This window comes from Solea solea, chromosome 4 (genome assembly GCF_958295425.1).
Source record: "Solea solea chromosome 4, fSolSol10.1, whole genome shotgun sequence".
Taxonomy (NCBI): Eukaryota; Metazoa; Chordata; class Actinopteri; order Pleuronectiformes; family Soleidae; genus Solea; species Solea solea.
Genome location: NC_081137.1, coordinates 16,960,044 through 16,986,171, shown reverse-complemented (window position 1 = coordinate 16,986,171; position 26,128 = coordinate 16,960,044). Strand labels below are relative to the sequence as shown.

General features: G+C 42.1%; 1 protein-coding gene across 2 annotated transcripts; it reads left to right on the top strand.

The window, feature by feature from the left end:
• The first annotated feature begins 231 nt into the window (after nucleotides 1–231).
• On the top strand, nucleotides 232–26,128 carry nova1 (NOVA alternative splicing regulator 1). 2 transcript variants are annotated; one of them, XM_058627090.1, is made up of 4 exons: nucleotides 232–1,060; nucleotides 7,839–7,982; nucleotides 17,599–17,765; nucleotides 18,134–26,128. In XM_058627090.1, the coding sequence occupies exons 1-4, from the start codon at nucleotides 862–864 to the stop codon at nucleotides 19,151–19,153; spliced, it is 1,530 nt and encodes a 509-aa protein (XP_058483073.1). In that variant the 5' UTR covers nucleotides 232–861; the 3' UTR covers nucleotides 19,154–26,128. The 2 variants fall into 2 exon arrangements, with proteins under 2 accessions (XP_058483073.1, XP_058483074.1); XM_058627091.1 differs by lacking the exon at nucleotides 232–1,060 and adding an exon at nucleotides 4,573–5,205.

The following is a 26,128-nucleotide window of genomic DNA, read 5'->3' as shown; positions in this document are numbered from 1 at the left end:
CAGATTTCCTAGTTCCAGATAAAAATTGAGATGCTTAGTGGTTTAGTATTATGTTATTTATTTGGATTAGGGATTGACTCTGAGGTGTTGGGTTAGGAATAAAAATAAAGAAGAGTCAATAAAAGACTATATCAAAGGAGAGTAGACGAACGAATTAGTTTGAAGTATAAAAGGCTTTTTTTATTTATTTATTTTCATTATTTCCTTATATTTTTAAATGTCAATAGCATCCCTGCAGTGTTTCGGCCGGTCAGTGGCACTGTAGTCCTCGCTCTCTTTCACTCTCAAACTATAGTGTGTTCCTCTGGCACTACAAAGGCAACAATAACAACAGCTGCCACTTATCACGCCGAGGACTTCACAGAGGAACACGGCGTAAAGATGACTTCAGGGAAAGCCTCGTCTGTTTGCGCCACCACTGCGAAACTGTTGCACTTGTCTCCGCGTCTGATGCGCTGCCACACTGCTGCATGTTGAGGAGTTGTTTTCTTCCTTTTTTCTTCTTTTTTTTGCGCGTCAACAATAAGGAGCACACACACACACACACACACTGACTGACTACCGGAGCGACGCGTTCAATGAGCGCGTTTTTCCTCAATGGGATTTTATATTTAGCCGTGTGAGTGTGTGAGGGAGCGCTGGCTGCAGGAGCCGCGGGAACAAGGGGACACCCCCGATCCCACTGTTTGTCCAGCGTTTTTTCTTGTGATCCTTTTCGCACCACAAACTTGCCGTTCGACATCGCGCTGTGCGTAATCGGTCGATGGTGTAGTGAACGCACTGCGTGTGACTGACTGTGTGTGTGTGTGTTTAAAGGGGGTGCTTTAGTGCAAATTTATCTCCAGCTCCTTGTGGGTAAAGATGATGTTGGTCGGTGGTGTTGGTGGAGCAGCAGCAGCAGCAGCAACAGCCGCCGTGGACCATAACGGGATTTACTCAATCCACAGCCTGCAGCAGCAGCAGCAGCCCCACATGGAGGCTGATAACCCGGACTCCCGCAAACGACCGCTGGAAACTCCTGCTGAGGAGGCCGGCTGTACCAAGCGCACCAACATTGGAGGTAAGAGACACAACAACAACAACAGCCGAACTCATCGTTGTGTTGTTGTGCAGGCATTTGCATGCAGCCCGGCAAAAACACACGAAAAAGTGCCACCAACAAAAAAAAGAAAGCAAGACAGAAACGCTACACAGGAACAGATCTGGGATCCGCATGTGAGGCCACCGCATGCAGCACTTGTGTGACTGTGTCTGTGGCTGGTACTTCACACTGCTTCATATCAGGGAGATCACAGTGAGCAGCAGTGAGTCTAACCCCCTCAACTCCAGGTCATCTTTGAACTTGAACCCAGTCACCTGCCTGCTCTAACGTCAGGAGGTCTGCTGACCTCACTGCAGTCAGTGGAGACTGAGGTGATGGTCTCACTCAGTGTGTATCAGTGTGATGGCGTTTCTCTCTCACACTGGGCTTCCCTAATCCTTTCTTGTGCCGAGGTCACCCTGGAAAGTGTAAACATCTTGTGCATCAGGAGTGAAGTCAAACATCTTGGCCCCTCTTCACTCCCCCTATCAAGTCTAACATGAACACTGTGTCTCCCACCTAAAATTAATAAACCATAGGTTTAAGATACTTAAACAATCGGGGGGGGCAGTTTGTGCTAGGTCCAGTGTTAAAGGGAGCTGCCCTTTGACCCTCAACATTTAAGTGTTGCTTTGTGAACCTTGACAAGAAACAGCAGGATCTCTCCGTGTGATGAATGCTGTAGATTCGGCATCAGTGATGCGGGGGAGACTGTGTGGAAGAAGGAAATTCCTTCTGCTTGAGGGCTGAGAAATATGCTGATTTTGTGATTAATTAGTTAATTAATTAGCAGTTCCAGGAGCTAAGTCTACATTTGAAGTGCAAATGTTGAGGCAAATTAAGCAGGAGAACCAGCAGCGTTATCGGCAGCCGAGATCTCCCAACAAATGCGAGTTCTTTGTAGTTTGTGGGGTGAGACAAATCTCCAACTGTTTTTCTCAGTCTGTCATGATGTGAGATTAGGAAGCCTTTGCTATTATACAGGTTAAAGCACCATTTTGAAATACTAGAGTGATGGATAAAAATATGTAAAAATGCTTAAGAAGCAGAGGTGGTGCTGCTAGGATTTTTTTTTTGGGGGGGGTGAAAAAACAATTCTTCACAGAATATCAGTGATTAATGAGAACTATGTGGTGGGTGGGGGAACAACAGAAACACTGTGGAGCCATTTTAGCAAATTGACCTGTGTTTCTCGACGTGTAGGAGAAACGGCGGCGGCCAATGTAGGAACATCAGTGTGTACAGACTGCTGTTTTAGTCATCAGTAAGATGATGACTGATTTAATTTGTCATCTACTTTTTAAGTCTTATTTCAGCTTGTGAGTGTCGTGTGCAGTGCACTGGGACAGCTTAATTCAACAACGTCACATTAATTAGACGTCCACAGAGAGAAGGGCACTTCCTTCACCATATGTTGCTGAAATTTTGTCTTGTCTTTGTGTCCCACACACTCCGCGCCATTCAGTGACAGCACCATTATATCCCGTCTCCAACAGCATGAGAGCATCTTTGCCGCACCTCACTGCACCTCAGAATTGTTATTTCAGCAGGGCACATAAGGACCCTTGTGCCAGCAGACATTATTTTAGAGCACATTCAGCCTCCATGTGTCGCACATTAGCCCTTCTGAAACGGGCGTGAAACAGAGAAATCCACACAGCGCCTCTTGCCTTCTGATATCAGGGTGACATGAAAGGTTGGCTGGTGTGAAATAGCTTCTGGAAAATCATCATGATACCAAAATGCATAATTCACACGGGCAGTTCCCCACTTTACAGTGCTATAATTTCTGTTATGTTAAGTGTGACGCCCATCTTCTGTGAGGGTAGTACAGAATCTGGACGAGCACAATTGAGAGCATGGCAATGAAAATAAATAATTTGTGGCTGAATCTGAAGAGGCTGATATAGATTTTTTTTTTTTTTTAGATATACACGGAATATTCATATCAGAAATGAAAGTGGCATGCAGTGTTTAATAGCTTATGTAATATAATATTTGCCAACATCGAGAATGACATTTGTTTGGCCTTGCCTGATGAATTTGTAATGATTTGTAATGCAGATCTAAATTGTTAGACGTAATAGTCCCTTCAGAATCTCTTGTGCTTGCTGAACTGGTTTGAGATGGGTGTTTCCCACATGCACACTTTATTTAAATTGAGCCAAGCTGCGTCTGTCTATACTGTGCATGCTGATGTCCACCGCTCAGCGGGATACACATCTAATCTCAAAGGGCAGATGTTCGAGGCTTATTTGGACCGCAGTCCTCGCATGAAATGCACAATTAGATAATGTGCACACAGCATCAATGTTTCATTAATATCTTGTTAGCCGGTGCTCGTGTGTGTGTGTGTGTGTGTGTGTTTTAGAATCACTTCCCATCTCATGTGCCCTTTATGCATCACGTGAAACGCTGCAAAACCCACAGCCTGTCTGGCAACAGTGGTAGTCAGCCTTACAATCATTAGCCGTCCCTGTAATCACCAACCCCTTGACTGCGTATGATATTGATCACGTTATTCCTACGAACTGATCATTAACATGACTGGCAGTTACAACAAAGGGAAGAAAGACCGTGGTCTTTCAGAGCCGAGTCCCTCATTGTGCATTAAGGGCTGTGGACACTGAATGAGGGAAATTACTCCTCTTTTATCAGCGCTGCCCCTCTCGCCTCGGAATGAGCATCTTTTCATTTATTTCTCTTTCTAATTACCCATACTCTGAGCCCATGGTTCTGGCAAGCGAGCGCCTTCTCATAAGGTTGTGTGGCTGAGGGATTAGGTATGATCTCGTACTGTTGCTAATGGAAAGGTTGGCACAGGAATGCGAGCTGTATTTTTTTTTACATTTTTTTTTTGGTGGGAAGGACACAGGTGCCCTTGCAGAGTGATGTGACGTGAGCGGACTGTGAATTTGCCAGGTGGCAGTGAAAAAGAGGAATGGACAGAAAAGGAGAGATAGATAGACCATGAGAGGGAGTGGAGACTACAGGGAGGCTGTGTTTCTATATACCAGAGCATCTCTCAGTGAATGAGACTGGTAGAATTTTCTGGAAGGCATTTGATGCTGAATAAAATGTGCCACAGTGTTAAGGTTTGATTTGTGGATGAAAGCTGTCGGCAGCCAGGAAATAAAAAGAGGTTCTCTTGAAGGCGCTGTTAAATGAAGTAGGACCCCAACATCCATGTCCGCGCACTGACAGTGACACACATACACGTTGCAGTTTCACGCACACACTTAAGATACCTCTCGGTGTAAGATTTATTGGCGTAGTGATTGGCTTCATCACCCCCCCTCCACCATTCTGCGGCACTGCCATTTGCAATGGTTGATGAGCCCCTCCGCCCTCTCAAACATGGCCGTCTAAGGGATTGGGGGTGGGGGAAAGGAGTAAAGGAGGGTGGGTGGCGTAAGGCACGTTGTCTCAGATCACTCCTCCTCCACCTCCTTCATCATATGCTTATGTTATCCGTACACCTCTTCAGCCACTGTTGAAGGTCATTCTACATGCCTGCCTGTTCACCGCTGAAGCCCGCTCACTCAGCCACTTCACCTTTGTCACTTTCCACAAGAAAACGTGAGTGAATGGACTGCTATACTTTATAGTGCTGCGTCAAAAGAGGCGGAGCGGAGGAGGAAATTCAATTTTTTTGGGACCGGCATCAGGAGGTGGGGACATGACGTGCTAGAGGAAGGAGGCTACCCATTGGCTGTGCGAGGTGTCAGTCCTGCATGCTGCTGCAGACGGACAGGCCACTCGATGAATATGGATGAGAGCAGTGAAAAGGGTGATGCGGCAGGGAAGACCCCCCCCTTCAAACCGATGCAGGCTTGAACAATGCGTGCCGTCTTTCACTGAAAACACTGAGAGTCTGCATTAGCATTTTTTCAGACAATTGAGGCTCTGGCCAGCTGCAGGCATGGCTCGGATGCTGCGGTGAAATCTCTTTTTCTGCACCCGCTGATGAATTAAACCTCGGTGAAAAGGGTTGACTGGCCGCATTCCTCAACACTACCATTGCACCTATGCCTAGGCTAATGTTCAGATCCCCTTTAGAGATTGTGCCCCGGCATTGATGGCGATCTGACAGAGGACTTGAGAAGCAGCAGATCTCAGAATGGGTAAGCCAGAAACTCTTTTTGTCTGACTTGTTGAATTTATTCGTCATGATAGACTATGTGCAGTTTCATACACCGAAAGCTCATTTGTTCCGTCGTTGCTCATTTCTGTTCCTCCGTCCTTGCTGTCGATCGGGGCCGGTTAATCCATTGAATTGCAGAATGCTTATTCGGAAGGGTAGTGAGAAGGAGGGGAGGACGGTCACAAGGCATTTCCTCCTGACCCACCCCCCTTGAGTGACTTAACTAAACACATTTGGCTCAGTGTCTGTGTCTCTCCTCCAAGCCATCCTTCCAGTATTGGAAGCAGGGGTTTGAACTAACACCCCACTGGCTCGGCTTCCCAGTGTGCCCCCTTGCTCCCGTTCCCTGGCGGACTGCAGCAACAGATTGCCATGTTTACTATACCACATGACGCGATTAAAACCTGTTACTGTGATCTCAGACACTAGGACAGAATTAATTATTGAGTAATGACAGCAAACGTGGCTGTGAGGGTGATGGAGGGAGTCTCAGCGGCTTCCTCCCCTGCTGGCTTTACTACGGTTGAAGATGAGCAGAAAGTTACGCAGTCGATTTGGGCTTGTCTGTCAACAACAGGTCTTTGGATGTTTGGATCCTACAGTCAGCATGATTCATGCTAAATTCTTTGCTTGACTGTGACAACAGATATCTTGTGATTGGAGGGAACGGCTCCAAAGCTTTATGGCGACCATGTCAGTCAAGCATGATCTTTCTTTTTTCACCAAGGTCATTTTATTGTTATTCACTGTGAGAAAAGCGGAGAGCCTACTGCAATATAGCAAGAAAATCCAAAGACCAGACAATGGCCAGTGGTGATCACAGCTGCCAGTGTGATGTCCATGGAAAGGTTTATCTCATATTTCTTTTGTTTAGACGATCACAGAAAAATTGGCACAGCACTGACTAGCTTTCAACTAAAATTTGAGCACAATTTGTGCTTTTTTTCTGTGGAATTGTCTTCACAGCTACGGCCAATTAATCACAATGAAAAGGAAATGACACTGACAATCATATCGTTGTCTCAATATTTGTCAGAGCTGTTGGTTGTGGGTGATGTACACGAAAACAAGCCTGTGTCTGAATGGAACATGAGGGGCATATTAATGCATTAAGGAGAAGAGCTAACTTGTAGGCTGTGAAATTCTTCCATGTCACAGTGCCATGTTAATTCACATCTAAATTTAATGAATGCGTTCTAGAGGCAACAGGTTGGTTTGAATAAAGGATGATATCCATTCATTTTCTGCTCAGTCTCAGGTTCTCCCCTCCACCAAAGCTGGTCAGTGCCCCCCACCAATGTCGGTCCGACACCCTTCACAGACCGTACGACGCTCTGAGAGATATGCTGAGATACCCTTCACGAGAAATCTTAAAAAAAAAAGAGAAAATGTGTGAATCTTCACTACGAATCATACTCGATATCTTGTCATACAGATGTGTACAGGCTCTTTGAGTCTGTGACCACTTCAGCAGCGTCACCCCCGAGGCAGCTGAAGTGGATCAAACATGACGTCATTGCCTCAAAATCATGTCGAGAGTATTTGGTATCAACGCTTCACCGTGTAGTAAGTGCACACCTGTTCCAAGTGCTAACCATGACGTCATCGACATGATATTTGGAATGCACCGGGGAATCATCATGGATGGTCCACATTTATAAATGGATTATATTTGTATGTCTCGTTGGCAGCTTTGCTGATTATATTTAGGTCCTAGCTCAATATGTGGTTGATTGCCTTTTACTAGATTAGAGCACTCGGTGTGATCGGGGTTTTCCTAGACCACTACTTCACCCACATTGTTGACTGATTAATTCTTAATTAGAAAATGCTGGGAAAAGGAACTTTCCCCACGGAAAGGTGAGGCATGTTTGGCTGTACGTTTTCCAGACTGACATGCTGTCAATCATTCTACGGTGCAAGCCACTGTAAGCCTTCCAAAATGGAGATTTAGACCATCTTGGCAGTATATCCTATGAACAAATCTGCAGGATTGGTTCCCATATGCTCTTCTCACGTCTGTTATTTACAAAGGATCACTTTGCATCGGTATTAATGAACCACATGGATAATGAGTGAAAGTGTCTGCGTTTAGTCCTGTGTGTCCTTTGCCTCTCAGGATACATTTCACTTTCACTTTCAGAATGAAGTATCGATTCCACATTCCTTTTATTCGTGCGTGTGTGTGTGAACCCTGATTAGTAACACTGGACTTGGCTTTGTATTTAGCCAGAGGTTGCTAAAACTCCTTGAAAACAGTTAAAATTAGACCTCTGCAAACTGGAAAGGAGGTCATCATTTACTCTACAAGAAAATCTGGGACAGGACACAGAGCATGTCACCAATTTCTAATAAAATGTGAACGTGCTGAAAACTCAAAAAGGGTGAAATCTCTCTCCTAGAACTCTTCCCTTCACCAGAGAAATACAGATGTATGATTGTGTTTTTGTTTTTCCCCTTATAATGAACTGTTATATGTCAAAGTCGTGTTCCCGTCGAGTCTTTGCTTGTTTGGGCGTTTTGGGGATTGGGCACCAGTAAGGTTGACGTGGTTATGTCCAGAGCTACTTTACACTATGGTGACCCTCTCCTACTTTGTGTGTGTTCCCACAGAGGAGGGCGAGTACTTCCTGAAGGTGCTGATCCCCAGCTATGCAGCCGGCTCTATAATTGGCAAAGGCGGCCAGACCATCGTACAACTGCAGAAAGAGACGGGTGCCACCATTAAGCTGTCCAAATCCAAAGACTTCTACCCAGGTAAGAATGATCACAGTAGCTATGAGTAGTGTGTACGTTATAAATACAAATAAATGTCCATTACATTCAAACCGTTGTCTAAAGAGTTCACAAAATGCCGATTAAACCTATCACACGACACTCTGCTTTTCTCTGTAGAAGGTTACAATGTTTCTGTTCATAATAACCTCAACCTCAAATAATAAAATAAAATCACTATTAGTTTCACCCTAGTGCTTTAGAATCAATGTACTGGTATGATAGGAGGAGCTGAAGGAGTAATGATTTGACACTTTCCTTCCTTTTAATTTGGCTTCCCATGAATAATTGCATTACATTTTTTCATCTCAAAACAATTGTAAACCCTTTTCATCATAGCCTGGTCCGAAACATTGCAAAAAAAGGAAACCACATTCGTCACAGGAAATTGTTATCATCACCCACGTATTCCGTCACTGCGGTTTGCAGAAATGTACAGTGGCATTATTGATCCTTTTTAATTATTCCTTTGTCCTTGAGGGACGAAACATGCGTGTAGATGTTACTGCTGTGAGACGCTGCATTGAAGTCTGCAGGCGTTGTCAGTTTCTGTAAAGCTGCCAAGCTGGTCGCATCTGCGAGTGCAGGTTTCCCCTTTGTGGTTCCAGGAATGGACTGATGTATGTAAAAAATGGACGCAGTCTTCCAGTTCTCCCGTGGGCACCAATGCGGAAATAAAAATATACTGAATAGCCACCAGGGGGCAACACTGCTGGTTACAAAAAGAAATATACTTATATTCCTAAGGAGTTAATTGTCTCGTTTTTGGTCTTTGGGTTTGGGTCAACGAGTTCAGATTCTCATGGGTGATGTCACAGTCGGTTGCCACTTGGTTCTTTTGTTATTGCAAAACAACAACGATGTCACCTTTTCTGGAGAGAATTGTGCAGTGCTGTCATTTTATTCCCACCAAAAAAGTGCAAATGTCAGTGACGCAAACGACGTCTATAAAAGCGTCCAACAACAGCATTAAATCGAGCTGGTGGGCCTGACTCAAAAGTGTCACGAGGAGAAGGATGCTCGTTCAGTCACATGGAGGTCAAAGGTGAACTATCTTATCCTCCAAACAGAAAGGCCTGCGTTGTCGAGGAGTCTGGGTGTTTGTCCTTCAAGCCTCAGAGGATTCCTCAACTCGGTGAAAAAAAACAGGTGCTCGGCGTCTCACAGCTTATTAGGTCCAGATGTTTTCTGCGATAACACACACCAGCAAACAATCCTCGTGTAGGTGTAGTAGTAGTACATTTAACTGTCTACATATTTGTGATATTTATAGCACAAAATATTCAATGGTGCAGTTACTGCAGAGATTTGAAATGATAGCCTTCGCAGTTTGTACCGTCATAATCGCTACGCTGACTGTTGGACGTAGTATGGAGTTCTTAATATATTTAATGTTAAAAATAAAATGATACACTACAGAAAGATGTTTTTTTACCTCTTTACTAAGTAACAGGTGATATATTAGACAGAATGACCTGCAGCAAAGTGTTACTGAGCTCTGGGGGAGAGGAAAAGACAAATGACCAGGCAGATATTTTTCCAATTTTTTATTTCTTTTCTTTCCTCCATGGCTCTTTTAGCCATGATAAAATGCCGCCGGCTCAGAGGGGCTCCGCAAATTCTCCAAACACAAGGCCAGCTATGTTGGACGGAGTAAATTATGGCTACTTGGCTGGCGTCAGACCAAATGAACGGAGGGATATGTGTCTATATTTCTCCCTTTAGATTGTAGAAATGTTCATAGGCCACCACCTGCTCGGCCCATCCCCCTACTCATTATTGTGATGAGTGAGAAGAGGAGTTCAGGGAGAGGGAGCTGGCAAGGATTTGATTGGGTGGTTGTTCTGGCCCACACATGTAAAATGAAACAACTGGTTCAGTAGACTTCACAATAGATGACAGTGCTGCAGTCTCAGAAGTCAGTAGAGGGTTTTAAAAAAATCATTACAAGTATGAATAACGTGGTGAGGTTACAGCCGTACAACGAAAAAATGATTGGTCCAGTACAATATGTAACGCTTATCACCTTCATTCAGTGTTGAATCAGATATCACTTGGGCTGACATAGCATGCAGTTCAAACCCCTTACTCTGCGGCAGGCTGAGCACACTCTTAACTACAGCACAATCACACACTAGAGAAATCAAGGGACAACAAGCAATGCAGCCATTTTCTTCTGCGATCCTCTCTTTGACGGCTCCGGTCTGAGACTCCCCACCCACCTCACGTCTCCCCATCCGTCAGTGTAAGACATGAAGCTGTGATTTCAAAGGTCTTGATGGACACTGTACGAGTGGGCCCTCCTGTGGCAGACAGAGATGGATGAGCAGAGATAGTGAAGGGTGTGGATGATGCATGATTGTATGTGAGCGGGGGGACAGGGGGGCCAGGCCCAGAAATAGCCCGTTTCTATCCCTCTCTGTGGACATGACCCCTCTCCCAGCTGCAATCAAGCTGCTCCAACACAGGCCAAGTTTCCTCTCTCCTCCTCCCCACTCACTTTTTCTCTCAGGGCTGGTTCCTGGTAGTTGGGAGAGTTCAGGCCAGATAAGATTACATCACACTTCTCTTAAACTTTTGTTTGCATGTGCGCCCCTTAACTAATAGGTGATGACTGCATACTTTAGTGCTACTTTACTGCTTTAAAGGCCCTTGGATGCATGGCTGACTGATTTGAGTGTTCATAAATGCAGCATGCTATATGTTCACCCACTTGCACTGTGCATGCAGTACATACACACCTCTCCTCACACCCACTTACACACATCTGCATACTTAAGCAGTTGCGAGGAGAGCCGTGGGAGTCCGCGATCCAAACCTAAACTCAGAAACAAGACTTCAATCTCGTTGCTTTTTGCAGCTGGCCTCCAGCCAAGTACATGTATTGAGTTACTTTGTCGAGCACGCACAAGTGACTGGTGTTGTGATGTCACTGTCACTGTTATTCATTATTATATCATTAAAATAACAGTCAAAATAGTGACCTCATGCCTTAAAAACACTAGTCCTCAGAGTATGAGAAAAGCAAAATTCTGAAAAACAGCAGAGAATGAATCTACATGTAAAAAGAAAACTCTTTTTTTTTTTAGTGTTGCATATCCAATGTTTGCTCACAGGTCAGTATCACTACTGCCTGTCAATTCTCTGTGACTTTTCCCAGCTTCAACCAGTTCCACTGCAGTTGAAATGTTGTTCTGCCTCAAGGTGTTAACGCGACGTTTGAGAGCAAGAGAGCAAAAACAACTACGTAACTACTGAAATGTTTGTTATGAGGCAACATCGGTTCATTTGAGAGGCAGGGGGGACTTGTGAGGCACTGACAATGTTTGGATCATCTCGTCAGTGGCACTTGAGAAAGCTCTGGCAAAATAACCGTGATGATGTCATCCGTGTTCGGCTTGTGCTGTGACCGACTGACTGCACATTTTCCAACAGAAATCATGTGTTACAAAACTGGAGTTGTGCATTCTGAAAAATGCTGTACAGCAGATTTTGAGCATGAGTCCACGAAGGGAAATAAAAGTAGGAATGTCTTGGCCCACTCTGCTTTAAATGTCAAAAGTCTCCGGGGAGCCCTCTCTTGTTTTTTGAAGTGCAGCATTAAATTACTCTTGAAATGATCAAGAACTCCACCGACTAAATTTATCAGCAGGTACTTCGGCCAATTGTAGAGCCCACAACTCTGGAATTGACAGCAAATATAATATATTAAGCGGTGTAATAATTTGATTTATTTATGACCCAGCTCTCCAATTCATCTTCAGAAATCTTAGAGCTTAAAATAAAGAAAAAAAAAGATGCTTTTCATAGCTTACAGAAAACAAGTGGACTACAATAATCATATATTGCCCTGTAGGACCATCCTCTTTTTCTGACAGGTGTTATCAGACCTCTGTTGTCATGGATACAGTAATAAACTTGCAGATTATACCACACCTTTATTGCAATGGATGCAGTACGTACCATGTTTATGGAATGTTACCACTTAGTTGGGTTGAGTGAAACATGGCAATGTTTTGGATTAAAATAAGTACTTCCTTGCGGTTTGAAGACCTTTGTTGTCATGGTTACACTAACACTAAGCACACAAGGTTGTGCAGCAGTTATGAAATAGTAATGACAACAGCTCTCACATGTCAAAATCCTGTTTTTTGGGGCTCTATCTCTCCACCCAAACGTGGCCCTCCTTCTTCAAAGACCGTCCTCCTTTTTATTACATCATAAATATTAGGATACAAGAAGTAAGTTGTGAAAAGCCGCTCATCTTCACATGGTTATCTTTTGTGTCCATTCCATAATGCTGTAGTACACTGCCATTTAAATCAAAAGCTGCATGTTCTAAAAGCTTGTTCTTGCTTGGAAAATAATTGCTACAAGCTGTGTTACAGTTTCACATAATACACCAACATCTACCAGCCAGGTGTATGTTGACAGTGCACTATTTTGGAATTGACATCTTTTAAAAAAAATGTATGGCCTCCTCATTTTTGTACAATTATTGTAATTGTAATATGGTTTGTTCACACGTACGTGGTGGAGGCATCGAATGAAATGCTTCTCATTCACTTTGAATTGAGTGACACTGAGTGCTGCATTGTGGGTAGTGATGGGACAATATACGATATTGTCGCTTATTGGGATTAAAAGCACTTACAATAAGTTAATTGTGGTGAATTTCTTTCATTGTGTTAATTATGCATGAATCAATATTTCACGTGACTGACTTGGAAATCCTGTCTAGCTCACCAGCATACAGTCCTTGTGATTTACTTTTTAATGTACCGCAATGGGGAGCTGTATCTTTCCTCATATTCATTCATTCTGTCATTGTCCCTGATGGTATTAAATTGATTATTTTTCACCAAAAAAAATATAGATTCTATCTGCGATGTCTCAGACAGAAGGCTGCACCTGTTCTAAAATCTAAAACAAATGATATTAAAACATAATTTTTTTCAATTATATTGTAAATTACAATTATTTTGGTCGGGATAATCGAGACGTTACATGTTTAAATCATCCCATGCCTTATTGTGGGTTCACTGCTTCACTTTATTCATTCAGAAGTTGAGATTTGTGCAACTTGCCACGTGGCAGCATATCGTTGGTCAATCAAATCACACTTTGTAAATATTCCAACACAGGCACCATAGCCAATCAGATCCTGTTTAACACGATAGCTCAAATACTACACAGCCCAAATGGACCTCTCTGACCCCATTACTAAACTTTGTTGCCGAATAGAGGGCACCAAACGACAGCAGACACCACAGAAATCACATCAGTATCACTTTAGCAACATTAGAAACTCTTGTTATGTAGATAACAATGACAAACGCTGCTCTGCTAATCTCTGATAACTACCTCCAGCACCAAGCGTCAGGCCTGTCCACTATCAAAGCATTAAAGAGACGCATACATGTAAGTCTGTTGTTACAATTACAGGTCAATTGGCAGTTTGTCAACTGCTGTAGTTAATTTTTGAAATCATTGGAAAAATGGGGGATGAACCTGACTCCACTGCATGTCCACCTACACCTGCAACCAGACACTTACAGTATTGGGTGGTACATAATATTCTACCCTATGTCCTGCATTACGGTCCATTTGACTCTGAATTATTCTATAATTTACAAAATGGACCTCATGCTGTATTGAAGAAGACATGAATGTAGTCACTGAGATCCTGAGAGAATTTCCTTTGGAAATTGTTTACTGATGTTATAAGCCAATTGAGATTAAGTGTATACAAACCAGTGGAATTGCCCTCTGATGGCTATTTAAAAGAATACAGATTTTAGACTATTGGAACTTTTCTATTATGCAGTTCTAGCACGACTTGACTGTACTCATTTCTTTTTGGCTTTTCCATTAGTGATAGTACCTGGCACCTGGTGCTTTTTTTAGTACCTGCTCTGGCGACGTTCCAAGCGAGCTGAGCCGATTCTAAAAATGTGACGCCAACAGACTCCTGGCCACTGATTGGCAGAGAACCAAACGAACAATGGCGAAGTGTAGATCATTTAAAAAAGACTTAAAATCACATTTACCCAGGAAATTAATAAAATCTCAATATTAACAGAGGAGTCTGGGTGTATTTAGTGACGAGTGAGCCGAATCACAACCCTGTTCCGCAGTATTTCACTTCAGTGTCATGCAGGAAGTACTGAACAATTTGGTGAACAAATCTTTGTAATTAACTGATTCTAGTTTGTGTTGCATATAAAACATTGACATGGTAGTGATAACAAACCAGAGTCAAATAGAGTAGAGCCGTGTAGTGCTAGAACTATATAATTGAAAAGCGCCATATGTCCATTTTTATATACCGTCTGTGCTTTTTGTAGCTCCTCCGTGTTCACACGATACACTGCGGTCGTCATCATAAACAATTTTGCTCTTTTAAGTCTAAGTGTTGTTCTAGCCCTAGTTAACGTCTCGCTTTTAGTCGGCTCGACGCAACTCTCAAGCCGTATACCGTTTGATTTGTGTTTCTGTGACACAGTTCATTTCTCATACACACCATCATACACATAACACTCTCTAAGTGCCAGCAAATGAAAAGAGCAAACCAATAATGAATGTAGCCAACTAGAATGTATTGTCTGTGTATTCTCAGCTCGAGGTTGCTTTTTATTCCGCCATGAGCTCCATTGTTGTCCAAAAATGATTACAAAAAAAAACACATCAGTGCACCACACTCTTGCATTGGGTGACATATTGCTTCATAACCATTAACATGGGCACTGTAATTCATTTTGAGTCATTACTGCAGTGAGACCACCAACACCAAATGTGTATTAAGCCATTGCTAAAAATAGTCCCCTACATATACAGTATACAGTAGATATTGATTGCTTAAAACCTCAGTGATGGGTTATGGGTTACTTTCAAAGTTAAACTAATCTACTCTGTGTTCGTGAATGTGTTTAGAGATGGACTGTGTGTTTTCAGTAAAGAGTTTGGGATTGAGAGACCCAGACAGAAGAGGTCCTGCGATGTTATGTTGGTCACAAATGCTTTGTTGGCTTTTGGTCCTCTCGTGATTCACTGACAATAAAGAAAGTCAACATTAACACCATGAAAACACATGTAATGTTATACATCAGGTCACTGTCTTTGGAAGTAAATCAGGAGAGTCAGATTCAGCTGGATGCTACCGTGTTTCTCGATACTCGCTGTCCATTGCTGCAAAACTCTTGAACTCGTAATTAAAATTTGGTGAGTCATGTACAGGACATCCTGAACTCAGAACCTTTTTAGAAAACTTGCAGTTAACAGGTTGTGAATGATTTCAATCTCGTAAACCTAGTCAACAACCTCCTTTTCCTTTTCTGATGGGTACTCGGATGCAACAGACAGACTGGCCACCAAAAATGAGGCTATTTAAAGGCTAAATGCATATTGTGTCGTTTTTTTTTCTTGAATCAGGTACATGAAACAGTCCAGTGTTACACTGAGTGACTTTTTAAACATTGATGACGAAATCCTCCGGTCAGGATATGATAAGAAACTGTTTGGCACAATATGAATAATTTAATAGCTGTTTATGTTTTGGTAAAACTTTCCATATCCATATGGCAACACTGTGAAATGATGAATAATCTCGGCAGCGGGGATTTCATCTCAAGCATTCCAGCTCAATTTGTAGTGTGAATAATTATTTCATAAATCTGCCGATGTGATGACATTCATACTTAATGTGTAGAGCGCACACAGTCGGTATAAATGAGACCTAAAGCAGAGCCAGGTTCAGTTTGCAGGAAAGCAACTGCAGTTTACTGTAACTTCGTGTCTTCGACATCAAGAGAACAGATCTTGGAGTCATTGGTCTCGTGGGGGAAGCAGAAGGCTGAGGTGTGTGCTCTCTGGGGCGCTGACACATTTCTGTCCTCCACCTGCCAATGAGAGGATGAGCTATCTCCTATACTGCAACTTCGAGCACAGAGCGTTTATTATACAATTCATCATGCTCAAAGAGAGACAGAAGGCAAGAGCTGATGCAAGCAGTTTAGGAAGTGAATAGAGTGGAGAATAGAACTCTAAAATTCAGATTACTTCTTTGTCCCTTTTATGTTTTTTTTTTTTTTTTTTTCAATGAGTGACATAAGTTAGTTTATAGTTAATAGATTAGCGATTACTGACCTGGGAGCTGTGTACACTCACTGTTTTTAAACTACACAGGTAATGAACTTGAGGAATGTAAAGAGATTTCCCCACCCGGAAAAAATAAATGCAAAGACTACTCTGAAAATACATTTTATAACTGTATAAAATGGCCAAGTTTTGTTACATCTGGAAAAAGCTTGTTGGAGGTAAATTCCAATAAGTCAGACTGATGTGATATCACTATGAGAAAGTTCCAGCTCTTGTGCAGTTAGATTTTCCCCACATGTTTCTTCTCAGTTCATCACATTTTATTGTTTTGGTCTGTTGTTTGTATCCATGGGTGTATACACAAGAGTATGTCATTTACAATTTCCTTCAGGACACTTCATACTGTGTGAATGGAACCTCTGGAGAATAAGAGTGAATAGCCTGATTCTTTTTCGGGATTTAACTTTTCTTTTTGAAAATATCCAGTTCCCTAATGGAGCGTGAATGTGATTATTTTAGAAATAAATCTTTGAGGAATGCATGTTCTGACAGTCAATTTCAGGTGAAAGGTTTGTGGCCGTGGGCTTCCCTGTATGACTTTTTCATAGTTTGTTTGTCTTCCAGTAGGAATAATATTAACAGGGGCTGCACTAGTATTTTGAACTGTGTTATTTAAAGTGCAATATGCAACACTCTACGACTGCTTTCAAGAGCAAATGGTGACATTTTGTTCTATTGACCTATTGATTATTCAGATCCATTATGAGACGTGTTCTTAGCATGAAGCCAGTGCAGTTTGACTTTGAATTCATTTCAGCAATTCCTGAATTTTGCTGATTTGTTAGGAGAGGAGGCAGATGATGTCCAAACATTGTGTTATTATGTATACCGATCGATGTCATCTGTACAGTAATTTAACAAAAAATGGCAAAAGAACTGTCCCATGTTAAAGGCAGCAAGGCAGAAAGGTTGACACAGAAGCGAGAGTGTTTTAAAAATCTTGTGAGGAAGTATAAAAGACTCGCTATTGCATCACCTGTTTCCACGACACGGCCCTTTTTCCATGGTAACGGAATGCCTGTTGGGTTGTCAATGCCCAGAGCAGGACTGAGATTGTGTTTTGTGTGTTAGAGCTGCTGCTGGGCAGGGACAGGCTCAGCATTACAGCACTGAAAGAGTTACATCATTGGGGAGGAATGAGCTCCCGCTCTGCCACCCCCCCCTGCCCCACCCACCCCCATGGCTCAGTAACCAAGCATGGTTCCTTTTTTCAGCTGTTTCTCCAGCGATTGTGTAAATGGAAGAAACGAGAAATCACTTAGTAATTGCTCTTCTTTTATAAAAATGTCAAGGGACATATTTCATTGCCAAGACATTTTAATATAAATAGATTCTGGTCCAACCCGAGCAAATCCCACAAATCTGCTCTTAAAGTACATTCTCGGAGATCACAGTAGTAACCACCCACTTGTGTTGTCCTTTTCTTCCTCTGTCGCCACAGGAACTACAGAACGCGTCTGTCTGATACAGGGTACAGTCGAAGCCCTCAATGGTGTTCACAACTTTATTGCGGAGAAAGTCCGCGAGATGCCCCAGAGCGCCCAGAAACCTGAGCCAGTCAGCATACTGCAGCCGCAGACCACAGTCAACCCCGACCGCGTCAAACAGGTGAGATACACTCAGTACACAGGACACTCAGTTTGTCTGAGGGTGTGTGGTCTCATGATGGAAGGAACAGTTCACTTCCAGGACACCTTGTCTATTAGTTGTTCTCTGGGCCATGACCCACAGTCTGGAAGGGTCAGGAAAATGTGAGGGTATGTGGTTATTTTTACCTACAGTCTTTCATACCTAGACAGAGCCATGTGGCAGCTGCAGCCTAAACCCCTGGGATTAACAAACCGCTGAGTAAAGTGGGGGCTGGTGTAGTATTCTGACTCAGTGTAAGGTATCCCTCTCCCTGTCGGCCATTTATTCTTTTAAGTCTGTCTCATATTTCCTTTTATTGCTACTTCAATCTTTCTATTTCTCTACAGGCCAAATTGATTGTGCCCAATAGCACAGCCGGGCTGATCATTGGCAAAGGTGGTGCCACAGTGAAAGCAGTCATGGAGCAGTCAGGGGCTTGGGTGCAGCTCTCGCAGAAGCCAGAGGGCATCAACCTGCAGGAGCGAGTGGTAACCATCAGTGGGGAGCCCGAACAAAACCGCAAGGCTGTGGAGATCATAGTGCAGAAGATCCAGGAAGACCCTCAAAGCAGCAGCTGTCTCAACATCAGCTATTCTAACGTCTCCGGCCCAGTGGCCAACTCCAACCCCACCGGCTCACCCTATGCCAACACGGCCGAGGTCCTACCCAACGCTGCCGCAGCGGCTGCCACTGCCTCCAGCCTTCTGGGCCAGGCCGGCTTGACAGGAATGGGCGCTTTCCCTGCTGCCATGTCCAGCTTCTCTGGCAATGATCTGTTGGCCATCACCTCAGCCCTCAATACACTGGCCAGCTATGGTTACAACACTAACACCCTTGGCCTCGGCCTCAACCCTGCAGCTGCTTCTGGGGTCCTTGCTGCAGTAGCAGCTAGTGCTAACCCAGCTGCTGCTGCTGCAGCCAACCTGCTGGCCTCCTATGCTAGTGATGCTTCTGGCAGTGCTGGCCACCCTGCCACGGGCCTCGGTGGGTTCTCCCTGGGTTCTCTAGCAGCTGCTACAGGGGCTTCCAATGGTTACCTAAATGCTTCGTCCCCGCTGATGGCCTCCTCCCTATTGGCAACAGAGAAGCTGGCTGATGGGGCCAAGGACGTGGTTGAGATTGCTGTTCCCGAGAATCTGGTGGGCGCCATTTTAGGGAAAGGAGGGAAAACGCTGGTAGAATACCAGGAGCTAACGGGAGCCCGAATCCAAATCTCCAAAAAGGGAGAGTTCATTCCTGGTACTCGGAACCGTAAAGTTACCATAACAGGGTCGCCAGCCGCTACACAAGCAGCGCAGTATCTGATCAGCCAGAGGATCACTTACGAGCAGGGTGTGCGCGCTAACAACCCACAAAAGGTGGGCTAAAAGGAAAAAGAAGAGGAAAGAAGGAAAGGATGAAGACAGAGATAGAAAGGAATTGAGAGGGCCACGATGAATAGAAAAAAAAGAAATGTCCAAATATCTGTTCAATATTTCAGTATCAAATGAGAGAATCACAAAGGAGGAGGTGGGGGAGACAACCAAGAGTGTGTGTGATATGTGAATGTGTTTTCAGGACTGACGTCCTGATGTTTTTTAAAAGTTTGTGTCAAGTCCTTTTGACGATGGCGATCAGAGTAAGCTGAACTGGTCCACTGCCAAGCTGCAGATTCAAGGGTGAGGCCGCAGAGTTTCACCCTCCTCCAAAACCTCATAGCTGTTTTGTTTTGTTTTTTTGTTCCTTTTTTGTTTGGTTTTATTGGTTTTCATTTCAATTGCGAACTTCAGCTCCCGGTGAGTTGAGTATGTCAGATGAATTTCCAGTAAGCTAACAGAGCTGTTCTACAAACCTCACTCTTTGTATACAATGCAGAAAGGCATTGTTAACAGGGCACAGGTTTTATGACAAGCACTTGAGGTCATCTCAATCTATGGGGAACTAATCTGAGTACAACCATGTCTACTTTCACTTGCATTTAATTCTGGCTCATATCATAATTAAAGTTTCTAAATTTGGGTATTTTATATTTTCATCCTTTATTTATTGATATGATTCATTCAAACACAAATAGATAATTTAAACCTGTGAATGCAGGTTGATCTGAATGTAAAAGCATTATTAGCCTGTTGCTATTTTTTATTTACAGGGATCAAACATTGTGTTGCATTGAAAGAAATGTATAACGCAAACCCAGTCTGAACTTCACTGTTGCTGTCTGCAAGAAGAGTTCAGGGGTTAAATAATCAATGTGAGAGGATAGAGGAGACACACAGGAATGTATAAATATATTTACATGAAAACACATAGATGACGCTCCCACAAATGCACAAACACGAAAACATATTTGCATATCCAGCCACAGCTACAAACACACAGAAGTACATTTGTTGTTCTACCCTTTCTTGGTGCTATAGGATAAGGTTTTTATCTTCTTTGCCATGAAATGAGAATCTCTCTGGCGTCGACCTTTCTCTTTAGAAGAAAAAGGTGATCATCCAGCCATTAGTAGCCCATTGGATCTGACCCAGCCTTTCACCTAATGAAATAGGACTGATTTCAGCACTTCATGATAGAAAGTAATCCAGTCTCAGTACTTCTAGTACACCTTCACTCCTAATGCAAGCTTTCTTTTCCCCAAAAATTGGCCATACTCTCGATTTAACCTGACACTATTTTCGCCTCAGTCACACATTTCCAATTCCAGAAAAAGTACTCCAACCAGTTCAGATCACAAAGCACCATGAAAGCATTTTATTATGAAAAGCTGTATGAACCAATATCTGTGAACAAATAAACTATTGCCTTTACATTAAGGGTACCAAATAGTCAAGAGACATGAACTAATGAAAGGGAAGTAGATTGACACTTGAAAAGAAGGTTCGGACTCACTTTTCCAGCGCGCCATCCTTCCCAATTTGCATCAACGCTCACTAACTTGAAGTGGAGCACATTATGAAAAAAAAAAGCAAAAAAAAAAGCATCATTGTCTGTTATGGGCAAGTTGCCTAATGCAGGGAGGTTAATTTTCTTGAGCATTTACAAGCACGCAAAGACTACCTTGGCTTCCTTCTGTGCTGCTATCCATAGTGTTCATCCTGAGTACACTGGGTCTCTGAAGACTGCACTGTGAGACATTAAAGAACACAACGTAAAGCATGTCTGTCCCTGTTTGGGATGTGAGTATATTTCAATGTGCACATCTGTGTCACATACACAACAAAACCTACCAATACTGACACACAAGAGCATTTGTACTTCAGCGTCTTGTGATGTTTCTGTTTACCAGTACCAACGTACTGTAAGTAAATGACCAGACATTTTCGAATCGGCGAGCCACAAATTATACCCCCTCCACATATTCCTGCACTGTTATCCTCCAGCCCTATTACGTCGACCGTCTACAGACATCTTTCAATTGTCCCCATCAACCCAAGCTCTATGATCAGCTTCCTAAATACACGGCTGTGAGGGTTGGTGCTGAGTAGTGTCCAAGAAAAATCAGAGCCACTCCTGATTTTTGGAAAAAACGAATGACTAGCCTTGTCTCTTTTCATTACCATTATTCATGTTTGAAAGTAAATGGATTTGTGACTCTTTGTGTCTGAGCATTACACGTGGCAATTGCAATAGTGAGCCTTTTCTTCCTAACTGAAATCTTTCCTCTCACTACGTGTTTGGAAGGCTTCGCAGTCATCATTAACTACAATGTGGCCACTAGTGAAATCATAGCGTAAGGTAACTTTTTACTGCCCAAGATTTTAGCATATAATAAGATACAAGCACAAAACAAGGGGGTGTTTTATCAATGCAACTGGACTGCTTGCCTGATCAATACTGATCAATACGTTGTGCCAAATACGATTTCTCTGTGCCCCCTCATTAGCTTTCCTCTTTCTCTCAACATTTTATTCCCCCTCCATGTCGCCGTTTTCTCGTCATTATTCTGAATCGTCCTCCTGTGTCCTGATCCTCGTCTGTGCTTCTTCCTACACTGTGCTCTCCCCCTCTTTCTCCTTCCTCCTGTCTCGTCTTCTCATGGGCAGTGTGTCGTGCGTGCTGCTGGTGGGAGTTATGCACTACAGGTCATAAGGGTATGAAAACATTTCCCCAGGCTGCAAGAGTTCACAAGGCTAAAATGCACAGAAAACACCTGCCTCCAAAACTGTGACACCCACTAAAACCAACCAGCAACATTTAGTTCAAAGTATCAAATTCCCTCGTTAAGAAGAACACGTAGGATTTAGAAAAGTTTAGACTGTGAACTATGGCCTTTTAAAGGAAGATGTGTTTTTTTTCCAGCAGAAGGCAAAATCTTGGTTGAATAAATACTCATATTTTGGCTGAATAAACTGAGCTCATGTTTCAGCCTCTAAACAAAGCGTAGTAAGGACAGAATGCGTATGATACTGAGTGGAAAGTGGGAACCTGTTTGTGACCTCAAGCCGAAACAATGACATCCTTTATGCATATCCTCTTATCTGAAAATGACTAGAATCCATTTCTGTGGAAAACAATATGTCATGTCATATGATCTATATGTACTTTATTGTAGCTACTCTAGTTTGTAGTCCAAATGCAGTCCAGCGTTGTCGATACAATGTGAACTATGTTATATTTGTGTGGATGATGAGAGTGCCAACTAAGCCTGACTAAGATTAGCTTCGCGATTTGTTTGTGCATTATGATGACTCATCATCAGCTGGTGGTGTCCATATTTCTGTCATTGATGATTTAGTTTGACAGTAAGAAAATGTAAAGATATTGGAAGCAATATAGTAGCATGTTGTCCTGTTTTGTGTTTTATGTCTGTTGTATGAACCTTTGAAATTACTAAGATTTTGAATGAATAGGTTTACATGTACTTTTTGTAAGTTATGAAAATGCTGCTATTTGATAAGTAAACTATACAAAATATTTTAGTTGAAAAGATGTCTGGTCTGTTGATTAGAAATATGCTCTAAAAGGCTGGAGCATAATACGAGGTGTATAGTGTACTATACATTATTGGTAAGATAGTAAAAGTAATAATAGACTCCATAGTACATCCTGTGCCAAACTAGACCTCTGCAGCTTCTAAAATTGTAGATGTGCGATCAAATGTTAGATATCAATAACTTGTTTAGAAGTGCTGATCAAGTGCCAATCAAACACTGTCTTTTAATTTAAGAAAAGATAATCAAATACATTACTTAAGAAAACAAAGGACAAATAACTTTTTTGTGCATCGTTTTATCCCATAGGTACATAGAATAAGAGTAAAAGATTGTGATTTTTATGGATCCATGTTGTTTTACACATGCATACATGCATCCCTTGTGTGTTTGTTTGACCTGTGGCTTAAGTACTGCTGTTTTCTCACAAATGTCTCTATAGGCCAGCATGGACTAAAGCATAACATGTTATAAGCATTCATAACATAGCCATTAACAATCAAAAATGTGTTTGTGGAGTTAGGTGTTATCTTTTTGCACGTCTTCTATTGCATGGTATCAAAGTAAATTATGGAGGAAAAAAAAGTTACAAAAATTTTGCGAGGTGTCTCTCGCAACATTCAGAAACATAACACTGCATGCAGTCAACTGTAAAAGCACTTAAGTTTTATTCGCCTCATGTGTTTTGTTTTGTTTTGTTGTTGTTTTCTAAAAAAAAGAAGAAGAAGAAGAAAAAGTTGTTTTATTTCTGTTGTGAGTTGGGAGGGAGCTCATTATTGTCATGTTGGCCCGAAAAAAAAGAAAAAGAAAAAAAAGACCGACACAGACACAGACACAGACACACACACATACACACACCGACGTCTCCAAACAAGTTTTCATCAGTTTCATCCTCTCTACACATTATCAGATAAGATATGTTCATTTTAGGTACAGTGGGGAGTATTAAAAATGTGAAACAAGCAAACGTGAAAATGTTATTCAGTGTATTGGCTCCTTGTGTTTTTCTTTTTTCTTGTTTTTCTTTTATCAGGCATGCATTTGTTTTACAGACAGGTTGAACCTCATATAACCTGTCCCATGACGACGATGTTAAGAGTTTTTTTTTTTTTTTTTTAATATCACAGCTTGAAAGCCCAGATCTAATCTATGAATGTACCCATATGTTTTTGTTTTTTTTTCTTTTCTTTTCTGTCAAATGTTATTATTAGTCTTCAATGTCAATTCAGGGCAGGATTGTCAAGAAACATGTAGAGTTAATATCTATGTCAATAACAGATTTCAGCTACAGTATAGTCAGGTAGGCCTCGCATGGCCATAGTCACGAAACCAGTTATGTTTTAACACAACTTCCGATTCGCTGTCAACATTATCTTGTTTGTTTGGTGTTGCATAAACGCACTTTACTGATAAGTGGTCATATTGGCTGTGAAATGAAGCAAAACATGTTGTCTTTTAACGGTTGATTTAGTTGTTTGTTTTCCTATGTTACTTTGAAAACATTTTATTTATTCCCTGATCCTTTTGGGTCTCATGAATGATGGAAAGGGCTGGAGTCTCAGACAAAATAGAAAAGTTGCACCTGTACCCACTCGAAGGTTCTCCTTCACATTCCCTTCAGCAGAGGTTTGTGTCAATTACTGAATGCTGTATTCTGAGATAACGGGTGAAACCATGAGGGATGTGTACGACTTTTGTCACTTTTTGCGATGTCTTTTGCTTTTGAGTTATGACTATTTGAAAAAATTCTCTTCATTTCTCCAGCACACTGGGATTGAAGCACTGGGGTGGAGATATTGAGGGATGCAAACTCTCGGGCTCTGGCTGATATTAACTGTCAGATCTGAGAAACGTAATTGGCACCAGCAAAATGAAGATCGCCTCTGCTACCACAATAAAAAAAAGAAAAGAAATCACAGAGGGAAACCTACTAGACTTTGAAAGTCCTAGTAACATGAATTATATCTCTGTCTCTTCGTGTTTCAACCCCCTGTTGTTGCATTTACTGCTTCACATATGAATGCCAAACGAACTTCATCATTCCAAGACTTGTCAAGTTCTTTTATTTTTCACTCTGGACGCTCATCCAACCCTTCACACCTCTACACCCCCCATGGAACCCTTTCATAGGAAGGCGACAACTGGTTTTATTCACTACAAACTGGCTACGGCTGCTCACTCCTCTCTTAAAACCTCATCTACCTGAGTGTCACTCTCTCAGACTACACAATGTCACAGTTTGTCTTTCGTCACAATGAGCACCTGCTACTGTGTCCCCCTCTTGGAATGGACTGAGGTATTTCTGAGCCCGTTCGTCTGAGAACATGCAGGACATGAGGCCATTTTTTTCTTTGACCCTCTGAACCTCCCATGAACATAGTTGACCTTCTCCATCTCTGAGAACTGTCTGAGTACCTTCTGTTGGATTTGACACCATTTTTACCGTCAAAAGTGTTTGTTTTTCCTGGTTCTCCGGACTACTCTGCGGGGCTGAATGCTTGCTTAAGTGTAAATTGAAGAAAGCATGCCAGTACCTTGCAGACATTGTCATGTCATTGTCAGTTATTCTTGGAGATCAGTTTGTACTTCTTTTAACCTCTGTTCTTTCCATATCAGAAAAAATGGACTGACAGCATAAGATCGTATATTCCAAACTAATCAAATTGATGTTTTGTTGATTGGGTACATCTCTCTTGGATACTATAATGAGTGGTTTGTTTGTTACAAGGAGAATCCATGATAGTCCAGCATTAAAGGCAAACAAGGGCTTTCAAGGACAGCATTTATATGTCTTTTAAAATTAAAATGTACTCTGAACATGTTTGAAAAATGAGAGGAAAATGCCTTCTTGTGCCATTTTAGGAAAAGTGCAAAAGCTTTTTAATGGCAAATATTTGTCAGCGAGAGTGCCAAATAATTCCATACTGAGCCAAAAGGCTGCCAGCCTACATAACTAAATGTTAGATCACAGGAATGGTTACGTCCTGTCGCCACTCCTCTTGAAAAACATCACCCTAATTGTGCGACGTTTGAGCTCGTGTACCATTATTGTTATGCTGCCAGTCTGTTTTCTGCTTTTGTCAGAGGAACATCTCAGAAGCAGTATATTTTCTAAATGACACACTGTTGATTAAAAAAAAAACAAAAAAAAAACAGCAGCTACTATGGTGAGGGAATGAGAGGATTTTAAACGTGTCATTGTTTTTATTATTAGGTTTATTTGAACATTATTCATTAATAGATTTAACGGTAATGACTATTTAATGTAACTGTAGTACTGTGTTTGTAAAAGAAATTCAGTGAGTTGTGTTTTATGACTCGTGGACTACCAGTGAAGTCAGCATTTCAGTGTTAATAATTGAATTGTTTTTTAAAGATTATTTTTGCGACGGCAACAAAGAGTCATTATAAATGTTCATTTTAACATCA